This window comes from Hyperoodon ampullatus, assembly GCF_949752795.1.
Source record: "Hyperoodon ampullatus genome assembly, chromosome: 19".
NCBI classification, from domain to species: Eukaryota; Metazoa; Chordata; class Mammalia; order Artiodactyla; family Ziphiidae; genus Hyperoodon; species Hyperoodon ampullatus.
Window position 1 is genome coordinate 29721533 of NC_136932.1, and position 14804 is coordinate 29736336.

General features: G+C 40.7%; 1 protein-coding gene across 1 annotated transcript in view; it reads right to left on the reverse strand.

Moving 5' to 3' along the window:
* The window catches only part of LOC307067921 (RAD52 motif-containing protein 1-like), a gene marked incomplete at both ends in the record, with an annotated part of 408529 nt that continues 393725 nt past the window's right edge, over positions 1-14804 (reverse strand). The window contains 5 exons of the mRNA XM_079725543.1: positions 1-102; positions 1559-1644; positions 3292-3390; positions 4349-4517; positions 5482-5604. Of these exons, the coding sequence (XP_079581669.1) occupies positions 1-102; positions 1559-1644; positions 3292-3390; positions 4349-4517; positions 5482-5604 (579 nt within the window). The remainder of the gene's footprint in view (positions 103-1558; positions 1645-3291; positions 3391-4348; positions 4518-5481; positions 5605-14804) is intronic.

The following is a 14804-nucleotide window of genomic DNA, read 5'->3' on the forward strand; positions in this document are numbered from 1 at the left end:
CTAGTCCAGTTCTGGCAATCTGAACTCTTCTTCCTCGAAGCTGAAGTCTGAGAGACATTCTTCCTCCCTTTGCCTACAGGGCTGACAAGAAAAGTAGCTGACCTGCAAAATGAGCACCAGTCAGGGTGGCGGGAGGGGAACACACCTTACAATTATTCTAAAATGTTGCCATTTCCTCCAAACTCTCAGTATTCACGTCTCATTATTAATTCACCACTCTGTCATCAGAGGTTACCACTGAATCAGTGATGACTCCAGAACTTCTGTAGGAGGGGTTTGGGGCAGGTGAGCAATTCATTTTGGGAAAGAGGGTCTAAAACCAAGTGAATGGCCCTTTATATTAGCATGGGAAAACTTCCCCCATCCCACCTTGTCTCAACAGAACCTTTAATCTAGAAAAAACTACTGTGTCACTTTTCAGAGGTCTACCCTGTGTGCAGACATGGAGAAGACACTTAGAATGTTAAAGTCAGCATGTTAAGTAGTTTTCTTCAAATACTGTAACTAGCACCCAGTTTACTTTCTTCACAGTCCTTTTCATAATCTATTTAATTTTAGTCCTTTTTAGTTGTCTGGTACACCTGTAACACCTAAACTCCAAGAGAGAAGGAGCTTCATCTTATTTCCAGTGCCTAGCACATAATGGTTTCTCAATGAAACTGATTCCAAGATTGGCCTCATGTAGGAATGGATCTGTTGTTATAATCAGGTTTCCGAAATCTTTACTGTCAATACGGAGTCCTTTCCTCTCACATTTCACAGGAAGCTTGACTTCTTAAAGTCCAAAACACGGATACGTTTGAAGTTTCCTTGACTGATTTCAATTGAATTAAAATAATTATTTTGTACAGGAAAAACTTTCAAAATTTTTACATTTTTCAGAACATAACCACCTTTTCTTTCTCTACTTTCTTCCCTTCAAAACAAATTTTGCAACGTTGGGGTGAGTTAAATAATCAGAAAACTAGCCCCAAAATAAGCTCTCAATGACATGAAACACATTTTTTGCTCCTTTTTAATAAAAATCCTATATAGAATACATTAATGTTTTCTTTTAGAAATTAAGTTGACAACTTAATCCCTAATTCAAGGCATCCATATAACTGGTTTACAGAAAGGTTCTTCGGCAAAATATTTAACACAAGATATATATGAGATGCTGAGATCTGGGTAATATACCTTACTTGAAAGGCATGAATAGTTTTAAAACACTGTAGCATAATCACACTTAAGGCCATAGTTACTTTGTTCCCAAATCCCTGCAATTCTATTTGAGGGGAGTTCTAAAAGGCCTGTGTCTTCTCCTGTGTCCACAACTGTAGACGTACACTGATGGCCCTCAATCCTGCTCTCCAAACTTCAAATAACGGGCCAGAGGCAAGGCTCGGGACTTGGAAAAGTCCTAGAAATTCCCTGCCTCAAAAGCAGTTTCAGAGTTTCACATTTTCCTAAGGAAGACAGAGCTGAGTAGACATGCCAAAGTCTTCCAAATCCTGCTGCTTGTTTTGAATTATGGCTACACTGGCTGTGTACCCCTTGAGTTTGTATCTCCACATACTTGAATTAAATCCTGTAGTTCCTCTTTGGTTCTAGCATCTGTGACCTCTTCAGAGAGTCTATATGCCACGGCTGTTTTACCAATTTCTGAAATAAAGTTAACAAGGATCAATTCAGAAGTTTTCTTGTTCTAAAACTTCCTGTATACAATGGTAGCACCCAATAATTAGACATTCTTTTGATTTCTAAAAGCAGAAAATAAGAGCATTTTCCTAGAAGTTCCCTCATCTGACACTCCAGTTTTTATCATAATTATTTGTGAAAAACTAGATAAGAAGTATCAACTTTGGTTCAAAAACCTTTATGATCTTAGAAATAAGAACTAAGGAATAATGACATAGAAATTAAAAGCTGTGGAAACAAAAATGTTCAATCACAATACAATGAAATAGGAAGGCATTAGGTGGGGGTCAAAATGAGTTCAAACGTGGAGAGATACCACTGGACTATAATAGATACTTCATATTAGAAGCAAGGCAAGTGCCTACTCCTTGGGACCAAAATTCTACCAGATACAATGAACAAAGCTTTGGAGACAGAGACAGAGAGAGACAGCATTTGAACACTCTACTGGCAGAAACTGGCCCATGTACCTTTTGGACAATACAGCTTTCCTCAAGGCAAGCTAGAGCCACCAGGCTTTTTGGTCTAAGGAGTTTGGAGTACATATAAGGAATACCTTGGCATATTAGGGACAAACAACCCAGACATTTAGTTTGGTTCTTAAAGGTTGTTACCCAGAGTTGACAGCTGATGGAGATTCTGCCTGATGACCAGGGAAGTCAAACTTCACTGGAAGGACTGCCCAGGCTGGAAGGCCAAGACCAATCCAGGGTCAACTCTTACAAGCAAATAAGGTCTCTGACAACTTAGCTCGGATTTTCTCTAAGCCTGAAGGGCTGTGAAGCAGGGGAGCAATTCTGTTCCGGGAATCTACTGATCATAAAGTTTCCTTTGGGCACAGCCTGTGACATTCTCACCGCTGTATAACTCGATAGGGAACACAATCAACACTATTCAATAGCATGACCACTTTCAAGGCCCACAAAAATGTAGCCAATTATTATATAAGAATCATATTCACCCAATATATCAGAAATGAAAACTGAAATTAAACTGATTTCAAAAACATAATCTAATAAACTCTTCAACAAGAAAAAAAGGATAATAATCATAGTCAATATATTTTCTCTGCTTACTATGTTTCAGGCATAGTTCTAAGCTTTCTACATTCATCATCTCATTTACTCTTACAATATCCTCCATTAGGTGATAAGCTGTATTACTAATCCTATTTGCAGATAAAGAAATTGCAGCTTAGAGATATTAAATACCTTCAAATGTCTCTGGCTAGAAAAACCTAAAATTGCAACAACAACAACAACAAAATCTAAGAGACAAAGTTAGGACTCAAACACAGGTGTCCAAGGCTTATCATCACTACACTATTCTGTAAGATAAGCAAGCAATTGGGGAAGAACTGGATCAAACACTTTCTGTATGAACTGAGGCAAGTCACTCTACATCTAAACACTGGGAACAATAATATTTGCTGTCATTTTTCTCATAAATCCCACAAAGAACAAATTTAAGACTGCTGCTGTGAAAGCATCTGGTGAATGAAAGAATATGTAATGTTTTAGATAACCATTATTTTCATCCAATTAACTTTACAAGTAACTTTATTTGCTCACTGAAACTGAACTACTTCAAGGACAATCAAAAAGGTCATACCTAAAGCCACAATCAGCAGTTTCTGGAATGCATCTGTCATAGCATTCTGAATAGCAAGCTTCTGGGTTACCTTCCTTTCCATAAGGAATGATAATGACCCTAAATCCAACCAAAACAGATGAATTTAAAATGCCTGTCTTAATAACTGATTTCTAGGTTATGTGTGTAAAACTAAAAATGCATCTGTGATTCTTAGATCATTATCTTAGTAATTAAGGGCAGGCACAACACTGGGGTACGGGTGAATGTCTCTGTTGTAGGTATACCCTGGCATGGCACATTTTAACTGCTCAGATCTATTCTGGAAGTTCCTAAAATACTTGATGGGAAATGCAAACCAAGAACGTGGCACAAATCTCATACTACTCACAGATTTCAAATGGACAAGCTGAGGCTGCACTGCTACAGACCGTGCTCTACTGTGCGTAAAGGGCTGGATTCATACACTGAGATAGATTTGGTGGTAGTGCAGATGATCTGGCCTCTCCTCAACCATCACCCACTCAGGTGGATGGTGGAGCCTCCTCCACTCCATTCGCTAACAGCCCTGCCTCTGAGTTAAAACCCTAAGCCCAAGTGCCATGGATTCTAGGAAAAAACTCAGTACCAATCGGAATCCCCTTTCCAGGGATCTACATTAACTTTTTCTGCTCAGGCCCTTCTATAGGAGGCAAAGGACTGAATGTTTACACAAGAGTTTATTTCAATCTTTAGACAATGATTTTGTTGGGATAACTGAAGGTCAGAAGACATCTGTATTTGAAGGAATATTTTAGCACATAACAAATCATTAACAACAACAACAACAAAAACTAACTAGTTTTCCCTCCTCCTAAGTTTCTTGGCAGGCGGTCAGTTCTAAAATTCTAAAGTTTAAGGTGCTGTCAGGTATTGCCTAAGATAAAAACCTATATTGTCAGGCAGAAAAAATCTGCCCAGGGCTTTAGTGGCTTAGAAAAGTGATGATGTATCTGAAAAGGTGAGTTTCAGAAAGAAAGGAAAAAAGAGAAATCCCACTCCCTCACCTCCCCACACACAAACATACTGGAAAACAGACCTTCCTCTAACTTATCCAAAGGTTCCTCAGCCATGACAACTCCGGGACTCCTGCACTCATGGGAGGGCAACACCACCTCTAAAGCACAGAAGAACTTCAGGCTTTGCTTCTGAAGTGGTGTCACAATATCTTCATTTTCCCTTTCTTCAAGGTTAGAAAGATCCTGAAGCTGTTAGGATTATGAATTAAAGGCTAGACTTCAAAATATCCTGTTGTTAGAAATAAAAACGAAACTCCAGCAATCCCAGGTAAAAGTTTACGTATGCAATAGCTTCAAACTCAAGTGAGACTTGCAAATGAATGACTAGATATGGACAACTATTTTTTATTATATACCATACAAATACTGGAGAAAATTATGGACACCGCCATCCAAGTCATTGAAATTATCACTAATTTTAGGTGGCAGGCCAATGCTCTCATACTTCCATGTGGAAGTCTCTCACATCTCCTCCCCATAGCCCTGTTCTATTCTTCTCTCTAAAGTGTAGGAGTTCACTATTTACAATAGCCCGGAGATGGAAACAACCTAAGTGTCCATCATCGGATGAATGGGTAAAGAAGATGTGGCACATATATACAATGGAATATTACTCAGCCATAAAAAGAAATGAAATTGAGCTATTTGTAATGAGGTGGATGGACCTAGAGTCTGTCATACAGAGTGAAGTAAGTCAGAAAGAGAAAGACAAATACTGTATGCTGAAACATATATATGGAATTTAAGAAAAAAAAATGTCATGAAGAACATAGGGGTAAGACAGAAATAAAGACACAGACCTACTTGAGAATGGACTTGAGGATATGGGGAGGGGGAAGAGTAAGCTGTGACAAAGCGAAAGAGAGGCATGGACATATATACACTAACAAACGTAAGGTAGATAGATAGTGGGAAGCAGCCGCAGAGCACAGGGAGATCAGCTGGGTGCTTTGTGACTGCCTGGAGGGGTGGGATGGGGAGGGTGGGAGGGAGGGAGATGCATGAGGGAAGGGATGTGGGAACAGATGTATATGTATGACTGATTCACTTTGTTATAAAGCACAAACTAATAAAATAAAATAAAATAAAATAAAGTCTAGGAGTTCAATGTTGAAAGGAGTCTGGTTAGTCAAAGAAAATCTACAGAGTTTACCTTGATGATCCTTTTTGACCACCCATTGAAACCAAAGTAGTGATTTGCCAATTCTTGGCATCTGGAGCTGTTTAGGGCCAGTGTATTATGTTGAACCGCCTTATGTCTGGTGCCGAGACGAACCTAAAGACATTAAAGACCTAAAAATATCACAATCCTACATAAGAGACTTATTTTGGATATACCTGAGATTTATCAACGCCAATTTCATAGAGTGGTTGTGAAGATTAAGTAGGACATTTTAAGCAATGAGTTCACAGACAGCCCTAAATAAATGTTATTTATTATTTTTAAGTCAGTACTTTTCTGCATCATTTCCAGGTCCCCTGATTAACTGGAAGGTTCCCTGACCTCTGGTGGTGAAAGTGATGATGAAAGCAACCAAGGAAGCCCAGCAGAAGCCTATTATGGGGCTGGGGGTAAGCAAAGGAAGTGAACTGTTTTACTCGTCTCATCCTGTAGCTCCTGCTTGAGAATATGACCTGAAGAGGAGGTAAGATGGACCTGCCACTGAATCAGGACCTTAATCTGTAGCACCCCCTCCCTAAGTTACTAACCCCTGTTAGAAGAGGGAATACCTATACCTCTATAAATGTAAATAAAGCAACCAAAAGAATTAGGGGTTCATCTGCATTAACAAGCTTCTTTGAGAGTGCAAATATTTCCAGTCATAACTCTCTAAATAACTTACATATTACTGTGGATTTTTTACATCACTAGTTCTTTCTTAAATATCTATTTCCACTTTGAACAGGGTGTAGTATATAAATATACTCATAAAAATTCAAATAATACAAATAAAGTCAAAGCATTGTTAATTCTTTATTGATTGGTTTGTGCATCTTCCTCTGTCACTAGTTTATGAGCTCCGTAAGTGCTTGAAGGAACCATATGTTATTCTTTCCTTGTTACCAAACGCAAGCATAGATCTTGGCATATAAGAGAGGAGTGATGGTCTGCTGCCTGAGTGAATGAATGAGTACATAAGAAAATGAAATTACTTTCTCCAACTGAAGCTGCCTGCTGGGAAGTAGAAATAAAGACTAATTTTTAAATGTTGAGTGTCCGATGAGAGGCTTGGCCCTGTACGGTGGGGCATAATGGAGCTGTCCTGGACAATTAGGAAGCTTCAGAAGGGCTCTGAGCCCCTGGTACGAGACAGTTGACATCTGGGATAACCTTGCGACAGTTCTTGCTGGCAAACATTTCCCTTCGTGCTACTGAGAAAAACTCAGATACATTAGGCCTTTCCTTCATTTTATTTTAAGATGTTATTCTCTTTTCTGTATTTATAAAAAATACAGGGGAAAAAAGATAAGAAGTATGTATAACTGCCAATGAATAAAAGAACACATAATTGGAACTTCCCTGTTGGTGCAGTGGTTAAGACTCCATTCTCCCAATGCAGGGGGCCCAGGTTCGATCCCTGGTCAGGGAACTAGGTCTCACATTCATGCTGCAACTAAGAGTTCTCATGCCACAGTTAAGGAACCTGTGAGCCACAACTAAAGGAGCCTGCCTTCTGCAACTGGGGAGCCCACATGCCACAACTGGGGAGCCCTTGAGCCGCACCTAAGCAGCCCGCCTGCTGCAACTAAGACCCAGTGCAACAAACAAATAATTAAAATTTAAAAGGAACATATAATTAAAGTAGGTAACAATTTCGGGGGTGTGGGTAGTAAATTAAGGCTCGAAAATTAAATAAAGAAATCTAGGGCTTCCCTGGTGGCGCAGTGCCTGAGAGTCTGCCTGCCAATGCAGGGGACACAGGTTCATGCCCCGGTTCGGGAAGATCCCACATGCCACGGAGCAGCTGGGCCCGTGAGACATGGCTGCTGTGCCTGCACGTCCGGAGTCTGTGCTCCGCAACGGGAGAGGCCACAACAGTGAGAGGCCCGCGTACCACACACACACACAAAAAAATACCCAGAAGGTGCAAAACTGTTTCCTATCCCAGCCTCCTATCTTCCGTCTTACAATCCTGTAACTGACACTGCAGAGAATCAAAGTCCACACCGTGTAGGATTTTTCCCACCAGTACAAAATACTGGCTCAAGGGCAAGTTCGAACTGGCTATTAATTCAGTTCAGCAAACATTTCCTGAGGCCAGGCCCTGTGTTAGAAGCACTAAACTCAAAGACGAAGCATGCCATCACTGCTTTCAAGAAACTCAGATTCTAGCAAGACAGGCAAAGCACTAGTGAAATATAACAAGAAATACCTTCCATCTGCCGAAAGGCATGAGCTGCCCTCAAAAGAAGAACACAAGTTCACTGTGCAGAGATGATAGGGAGAGCACAGGGGAGTTTTTCAGAGAGAATGCACAAGAAGTCACCAAGACAAGAAAAAGCACATGATACACTCCAGGTGTGTCAGAGAAGGAGGGAAAGGAGGTAAGAATGCCCTCCAATGCCACAAGAAGTGAGGGATTTATTCCATAGCAATGGAGCATGATGGGAGGTGTTTAAATAAAGAAGGAACCTATCGGGCAGTCCAGTGGTTGGGGCTCCACGCTTCCTCCATGGCGGAAAGGGGCGGGGGGAGGGTTTGATCCCTGGTCGGGAACTAAGATCCCGCAGGCGGCATGGTGTGGTCAAAAAAAAAAAAAAGAAGGAACCTATCATGTAGAAGTCCTGTGAACAACTGTTGATAAGCAGGCATTACCATTAATAACAGACCACTAAGCAGTCCAAGTAATAGAGATTGAAAATTCAAGCACAGCCTCTCCTGAGATATACCACTCATAATGCAGGGAGCAGCAATCCTGGGCAAAGAAGACATAAGATCCTCTGACCTGACAGTCACAACACTGCTCCGGAGGACCACGCTTGCAGACCTCCCATCACCATCTCTGTCGGTTCCGAGACTGCTCTTCTTGCCTGTTCCCACCCTCGCTCACTCTCCCCACTTTCTACCTCACCAAACGGCCCCAAGGTACAGGTCTCCTCCATCCTTCCAAAGCTCAATTTATGCCACTTCGCTTTTAAGAATGACCCAAGTTAGCGCCTGTTTTCCCAACCAAAAGAAATCCAAAGAGGTATCTATTTTCACAAAAAAGGGGGGAATATGAGAACAGTGTCTGGCATGTGTTGTGCAGCAGCCCGTACAGAGGCAATTCGCATTGTGCGCTGCAAAAGCGGGTGCAAGGGGCACCACCCAGCTCCTTCCTGGGAACCACACTCAGCACCTCAGCGTCAAGCCGCCATAGCTTTGAACTGTCACTGAGCTTCTGTACTTTAGCTCAATTTATTTTGTGCATCCGTTAGCAAGATGTGTCCTATGGTCACTGCTTCTTCGCTTTACGCCACTTCGGCTTATGAAAGGTTTCATGGGAACGCTCTGCTTTCAGTCATTGGGGGAAACCCATACTTATTGTCCTCCCGCCTCCCTCCAGCCTACGCATCCACTCTCGGCCTGGCCTTTCCAGCTTTGAAAAGACAACCTGGCTCCGCCCTCTACCGCCTATATACTGCAGTGAAAGATGAGGGGAGAAGCTGACAGGCAGACAAAAGGCAGCAGCAGTGAGTGAGGCCTGGTGAGAGACATCAGAAGAGTTCCAGGCCCCTTCAACTTTTGAGATGTTTGGTATAACAAAAAATGTAGAAACACCTAAGGGATGGCATGAGAAAGAGCTCAAAATGGACTTCAGTATTTGTTAGCATTTGTTAAATATGGGTGGTACATACACGGGGTACACTGTAATATTCTCCACTTTTCTCAGTAAGAAATTTTTAATTAAAAATATACCAAAACACGGTTTTGAAAATTACAGGATATTTAAAATGTTTATACATTTGACAAGTTAACACAACACAAAAAATGAAATCTAATTGTGTAATTCACAAGGTAATCCAACAAATATTTAGAGTATTGTATCCTCAGGCATTACATGGCCTCCCTGTAAACTTCCTCAGCTCTCCCTCAGTGGGCTATAATTCCCCGTTTACTTTAAGGGAACTTCAATATTTAAGTTATGGTTGGTGTTTATGTCCCTTATACAAACATGCATTAATTTGGGGAAATCAATTATCAAACAAACATCAAAAGTAATCATTTCTACATTACTAATATGACTTTGCCCATTAGAGATCAGAATGGCATTACAAGATCATCAGTGACTTATTCTATAGGCCAGAGTTGATGCTATTGACACTTTCGGCTGAACAATTCTTTGTTGCAGAAGGCTGTCCTGTGCCTCATAAATGTTTCAGCAGCATCCCGGCCTCTGACCACTAGGTCCCAGGAGCACGTCTCCTGACTTACGACAACTAAAGATGTCTGTTTCCACACATCAGCAAATGTCCCCTGGGGGGCAAAATCATTCCTGGTTGACACCTACTGATATAAACAAGCATATAGTGTTTGCTTGCCAAATAACAGCAACAGAAGATGGATAAATCCATGGATTCCAAAGGTCCTAGAATTAGCAAATCTTCTCTATAAAACTCCTAGCCCACATCTAGAAAATATTACAAAAAGAAGCAAAATGAAAAGAAAAACTAACAACACATGAGCTAAAATCTTTACTAGGGACAGAACACAGCACAGTGATCCAAAGCACAGACTTGGAGCCAGAGGACTTACATTCAGAACTCACCAGCTGTCACTCACCAACTGTGTCACTCACCAGCTGTGTGACCTGGAGCAAATGACTTAGCCTCAAGTATCTCAACTTGCTCACCTCTAAAATGGCAAGGAGACAACTAATACCTACCTCCTATGGTTATTTATTTTCACTTAAGAATTAAGCGAAATAATACGTGTAAAGTGCTTAAAAGAATGCCTGGCATACAGTGAGTGCTCAGTAAGTGTTAGCTAGTGTTATTTCGCTAAAATTACATATTTTCAATTTATACAAAGTGGAAATCACTTTACAGATTTCAACATACAACAGTGTATTTATAGGAAATAAAATATCATGCTATGTAACTACTTTATCTACTTGACAGAGGAATTATTTTCACCCATTTTCTCCAGCTCGGTAAAATAATAATGGTTATGATTATGCAATCATAATAATGATTATGTTCTCCAATAGCCATTGGAGATACAAGTGTACTTGTACATAGCCGACAAAGACAAGCTAACCCCTAAACCTGGCTCTGAGGGGAGATCACAAAGCCTACCATCAACATTAATCACCAAACATATTAGCCAGGGACATCTCAATAAAAGTAACACAGAAGTAGAGATTAGGGACAGAATTACTAACTCCGGGAGCTATGGGGGGAAGTGACTTAATTTCAAGAGTTAATGTCTCTGATATGTAGGCTCAGGTGCCCACCTCAGCACTGGATATGAAGATGCGTACCACAATTAATCAGGTCCCAACAGTTTATTTCTAACTGCGGTCCCCCTGAACCTCACTGTGGGTACTTCTGTAGTGTAGCTCTCCATACAAGGCAGGTCTCTGGTAACTGTCTTCCCTGGTTCTTCAGAAAACAGCATAACCTGGCTACACATACTCCTGAAGAATTTCAAGCGTCTTCTGGAAAAACATAAAATAAAAACTGCCAGCCGAAGTCAAAGTGAGAAAATGTCTAAAGCCATGCTAAAATGGACTATAAAAAACACAGAGATCTAACTACCTCTACACGATGCCAGTTCCCAGACACACCTCACCATGTAGCCGACACTCCTGGCCAGGATACACGGATACACCCGTGTCTACAGCACGCAACCCTGACACGTGGCGGACAGACACTGACCAAGCTGGGTCTTGTACAGCCTCTGTCATGAGGACAGAAAGGCCCGGAGAAGGGCGCTGAGTCGCTTAAACCCACCAGTGTGGGAAGAAGCACCACGTCCACCCACTGAGAAGGCCACCCCTATTTGCCTTCACTCTTTCTCTTCCTGTTAAAAATTATCCAACTTTCACCAAAAGAATACACAACACTAACTTTCTGCAAACTCCTGCCCCTGTGGGGAACGGCATTCCTGGAGGATGTAACTTCACACACAAAAAAGCTGGAATCAGTAACCAAGGTTGTAATTCAAATCCGGTCTAATTCAAATCCATTAACCCCTGTGATCCGCTGCCGATCTACAAAAAGAGCCTAACAGCACATTAGTCGTTTGACCAGCCAGCGTCCATCCCTTTTTCTGGTAATAAAAGACCACAAATTCCCTCAGAGTAGGCACCTCTCCCCACCTCTCAGTCAGCGTGGCTCCGGTGGGATCAACTCCGCCAAAGAGCCATGGGTGCCACGTGACCAGAACTGGCCAATCCCAGTCTCACAGCCTCAAACAGCGATTGGCTCCAGGTCAGACATGTGACCCCATAAGAGCCAATGAGACATCATGAGACTTTTGCTGAGGCTTCTGGGAAAGAGACAGGCGCTCTTTCCGGCTGAATCTAAATGCTGACAGGCTACAGGGGGTGAATATGCTACAGCCAATTTTCTAACATACAGTTCCTACAACTGAAGTCCATACAGGAAAAGGAAGAGTTGACTCGTGGGGAGAACCTGAGTCCTGATGACTTTACTTGAGCCCTGAATCCAGCTAGCTGTGCCTGACTTTGCAGTTAGGTGAGCCTAACTCAAATTTCTTTCCAGCTTAAGCCAATTTAGGTTGATATTTCAGGCAGCTGAAGCGAACTGATGTATATGTGTATATCTGATTAGTACCTCACAGGATGTGAAAAATGGAATGAACTGATAGCTGTCTTGTAAAACAGTGTGTATATACATGATTATTAAAAACACTGGTCACAGGTATTGATTAATAATAACAAGTGCAAAGAGAAAAAAGTGGGCATGGGAGAGAAATGACTTAGTGTGATATGTGCTTATTCTGACTCTTGAAAATATTCCAAAACATTTGTTTAAACAATTTTATCATAAAGCTATTTCAGCAATAATAATAAGAATAATAACAAGAGCCATTTGCTGAATGCTTACTGTGGGCCAGAGGCCGTTGAAATGACTATATTATGTAATCTGCTTGAGTCCTCATAATGACCTTACAAGGTGGATGTTATTATTATCATTCCCACTAACAGGTAAGGAAACTGAAGCACAGACAAGTTAAGTTACTCACCCACAGTTACACTGTAAATAAAAGGCAGGATTCAAATGCAGACATTCTGATGCAGCTCGTGCTTTTAGCCATGACACTGAATCTGAACCTACACTCAGAGTTCTAATGCTGTTCCCGTGAAGCAGAAACTCAAACTCAGCCACTCCCAAAAGCATTAAGTGTGAATGTAATATACCACTATTTTAACCCTGGAAGAGTCTTAAGGACTAATTCCTACATAGTTCTGCATTATGAAAGTATACATATTTAACCATATTAGTGATTATCATTTTTAAAAGAAGTGTGAAGACCCTCACAAACCTCAACCAATTGCATCCTTTGCTTAAACAAAAGTCCTAGATGTTCCCAAGACTAATGGGTATATTAATTAGTACTACCTTTCCAGAAAATAACATTTGCACCTTCCACAAAGTCAACTTTATGAGGACATTCCCATCACTAAGTTACATTTCACCACTTTTATAGAACAGAAACTTATTTTAAAATCTACCCATGTTAGTATAATACAAAAAAGAAAAAAATTTATGAACTGGACTTTCTCAAAATTAAACCTTTTTCCTCTTTGAAAGACACTATTATGTTAGAAGGATACGAAGCCAAGCTAAAGACTGAGAAAAAACCAACTGCAAATCACATACCTGAAAAAGGATTTGTATCCAAATATATAAAGAATTCTCAAACTCAACAGTAAGAAAACAACCCAATTAAAAGCTAGGCAAAAGATTTCAACGGCACTCCACTAAGAGGACCTAATGATGGTAAATAAGCACATGAAAAGATGTCCAATGGCATTAGTCCTCAGAGAAATGCAAATTAAAACCATGATAAGATATTACCACATAACTATTAGAATGGCTAAATTAAAATCACTGATAGTGTCAGTGATGTGGAATAGGTGGAATTCTCGTACATTGCTAGTGGGAGAATATAAAATGGTACAGACACTCTGGAAAAAGGGTTGACAGTTTCTCATAAAGTTAAAAATATACTCACTATATCACCCAGCAATCCCCTCTCCCCAGAGACAGCTACCCTAGAGATAGAGAAATGAAAACTATGTTTGCACAAAAGTCTGTACACAAATGTTTACAGCAGCTCTATTCCTAAATGTTAAAAATAGGAAACAACCCAAATGTCCTTTAATGAGTGACAATGGAAAACTACTCAGTAATAAAAAGGAATAAACTTTCAATACATGCAATAACGTAGATGAATCTCAAAGATACAGTAAAAGAACACAGTCTCAAAAGGTTACATGTATGATTCCATTTATAGAACATTCTCAAAAAGACAAAACTATAGGGATGGAGAAAAGGTCAGTGGTTGCAGAGGTTATAGGATGGGGACATTTAACTATAAAAGGATAGCACCAGAGAATTCTGGGGAGTGATATAATTCTGTATTCTGATTGTAGTGACGGTTGCACAAACTACACGTGTTAAATTAAAAGAATAAAAGAAAAAAGTTAGTTTTACTGTATGATAATTTTAAGAATAAAATTTTAAAATTATTTTTAAATATGAACCTCAATGTCACAATGGACACGGATTTTAAAAACTGGAAAGAAATGAAGAGGGATAAGTTTGTTAATAAAAGGAAAACCTGGGCTTCCCTGGTGGTGCAGTGGTTGAGAGTCTGCCTGCCAACGGGGGGTAAACGGGTTCGAGACCTGGTCTGGAAGGATACCACGGGCCACGGGGAAACGGGGGCCGGGAGCACAACTATTGAGCCTGCGTGTCTGGAGCCTGTGCTCCGCAACAACAGGGTGCACGGCAGTGAGAGACCCATGCACCACGATGAGGAGTGGCCCCTGCTCACCGCAACTACAGAAGGCCCTCGCACAGAAACGAAGACCCAACACAGACAAAAATAAATAAAAAATAAATAAAAATAAATACATTTAAAAGGAAAACCTATACATTTCCCTTTCTGCAAATGTAGGTTTTCGAAGCAAGAGTAGAGGCTCAGAAAGAATGTCTGCACACAGAACAATCACTAGTTCACTAAGTACAAAATGTAGGATACATATGAAGAATCCCATCACAGCTAGATAATTGGTCCAGGACCAAAAGTAAATACTGGAAGAAAAATGAAATCAACAGTGTACCACAGAGGAGGTAGGCAGACTCGCCTGGACTAAGACATGTTCAGTAATAGATAATAAGCGTGGTGATTTGTAAGCATCATTCTCGTCCCAACGTGGACGTCCTTCTGCGACAGTATAAAGATACCACCAGATCATCTTGAAATCAAGCCATGAAATGTACTTCTATGTTTATAAA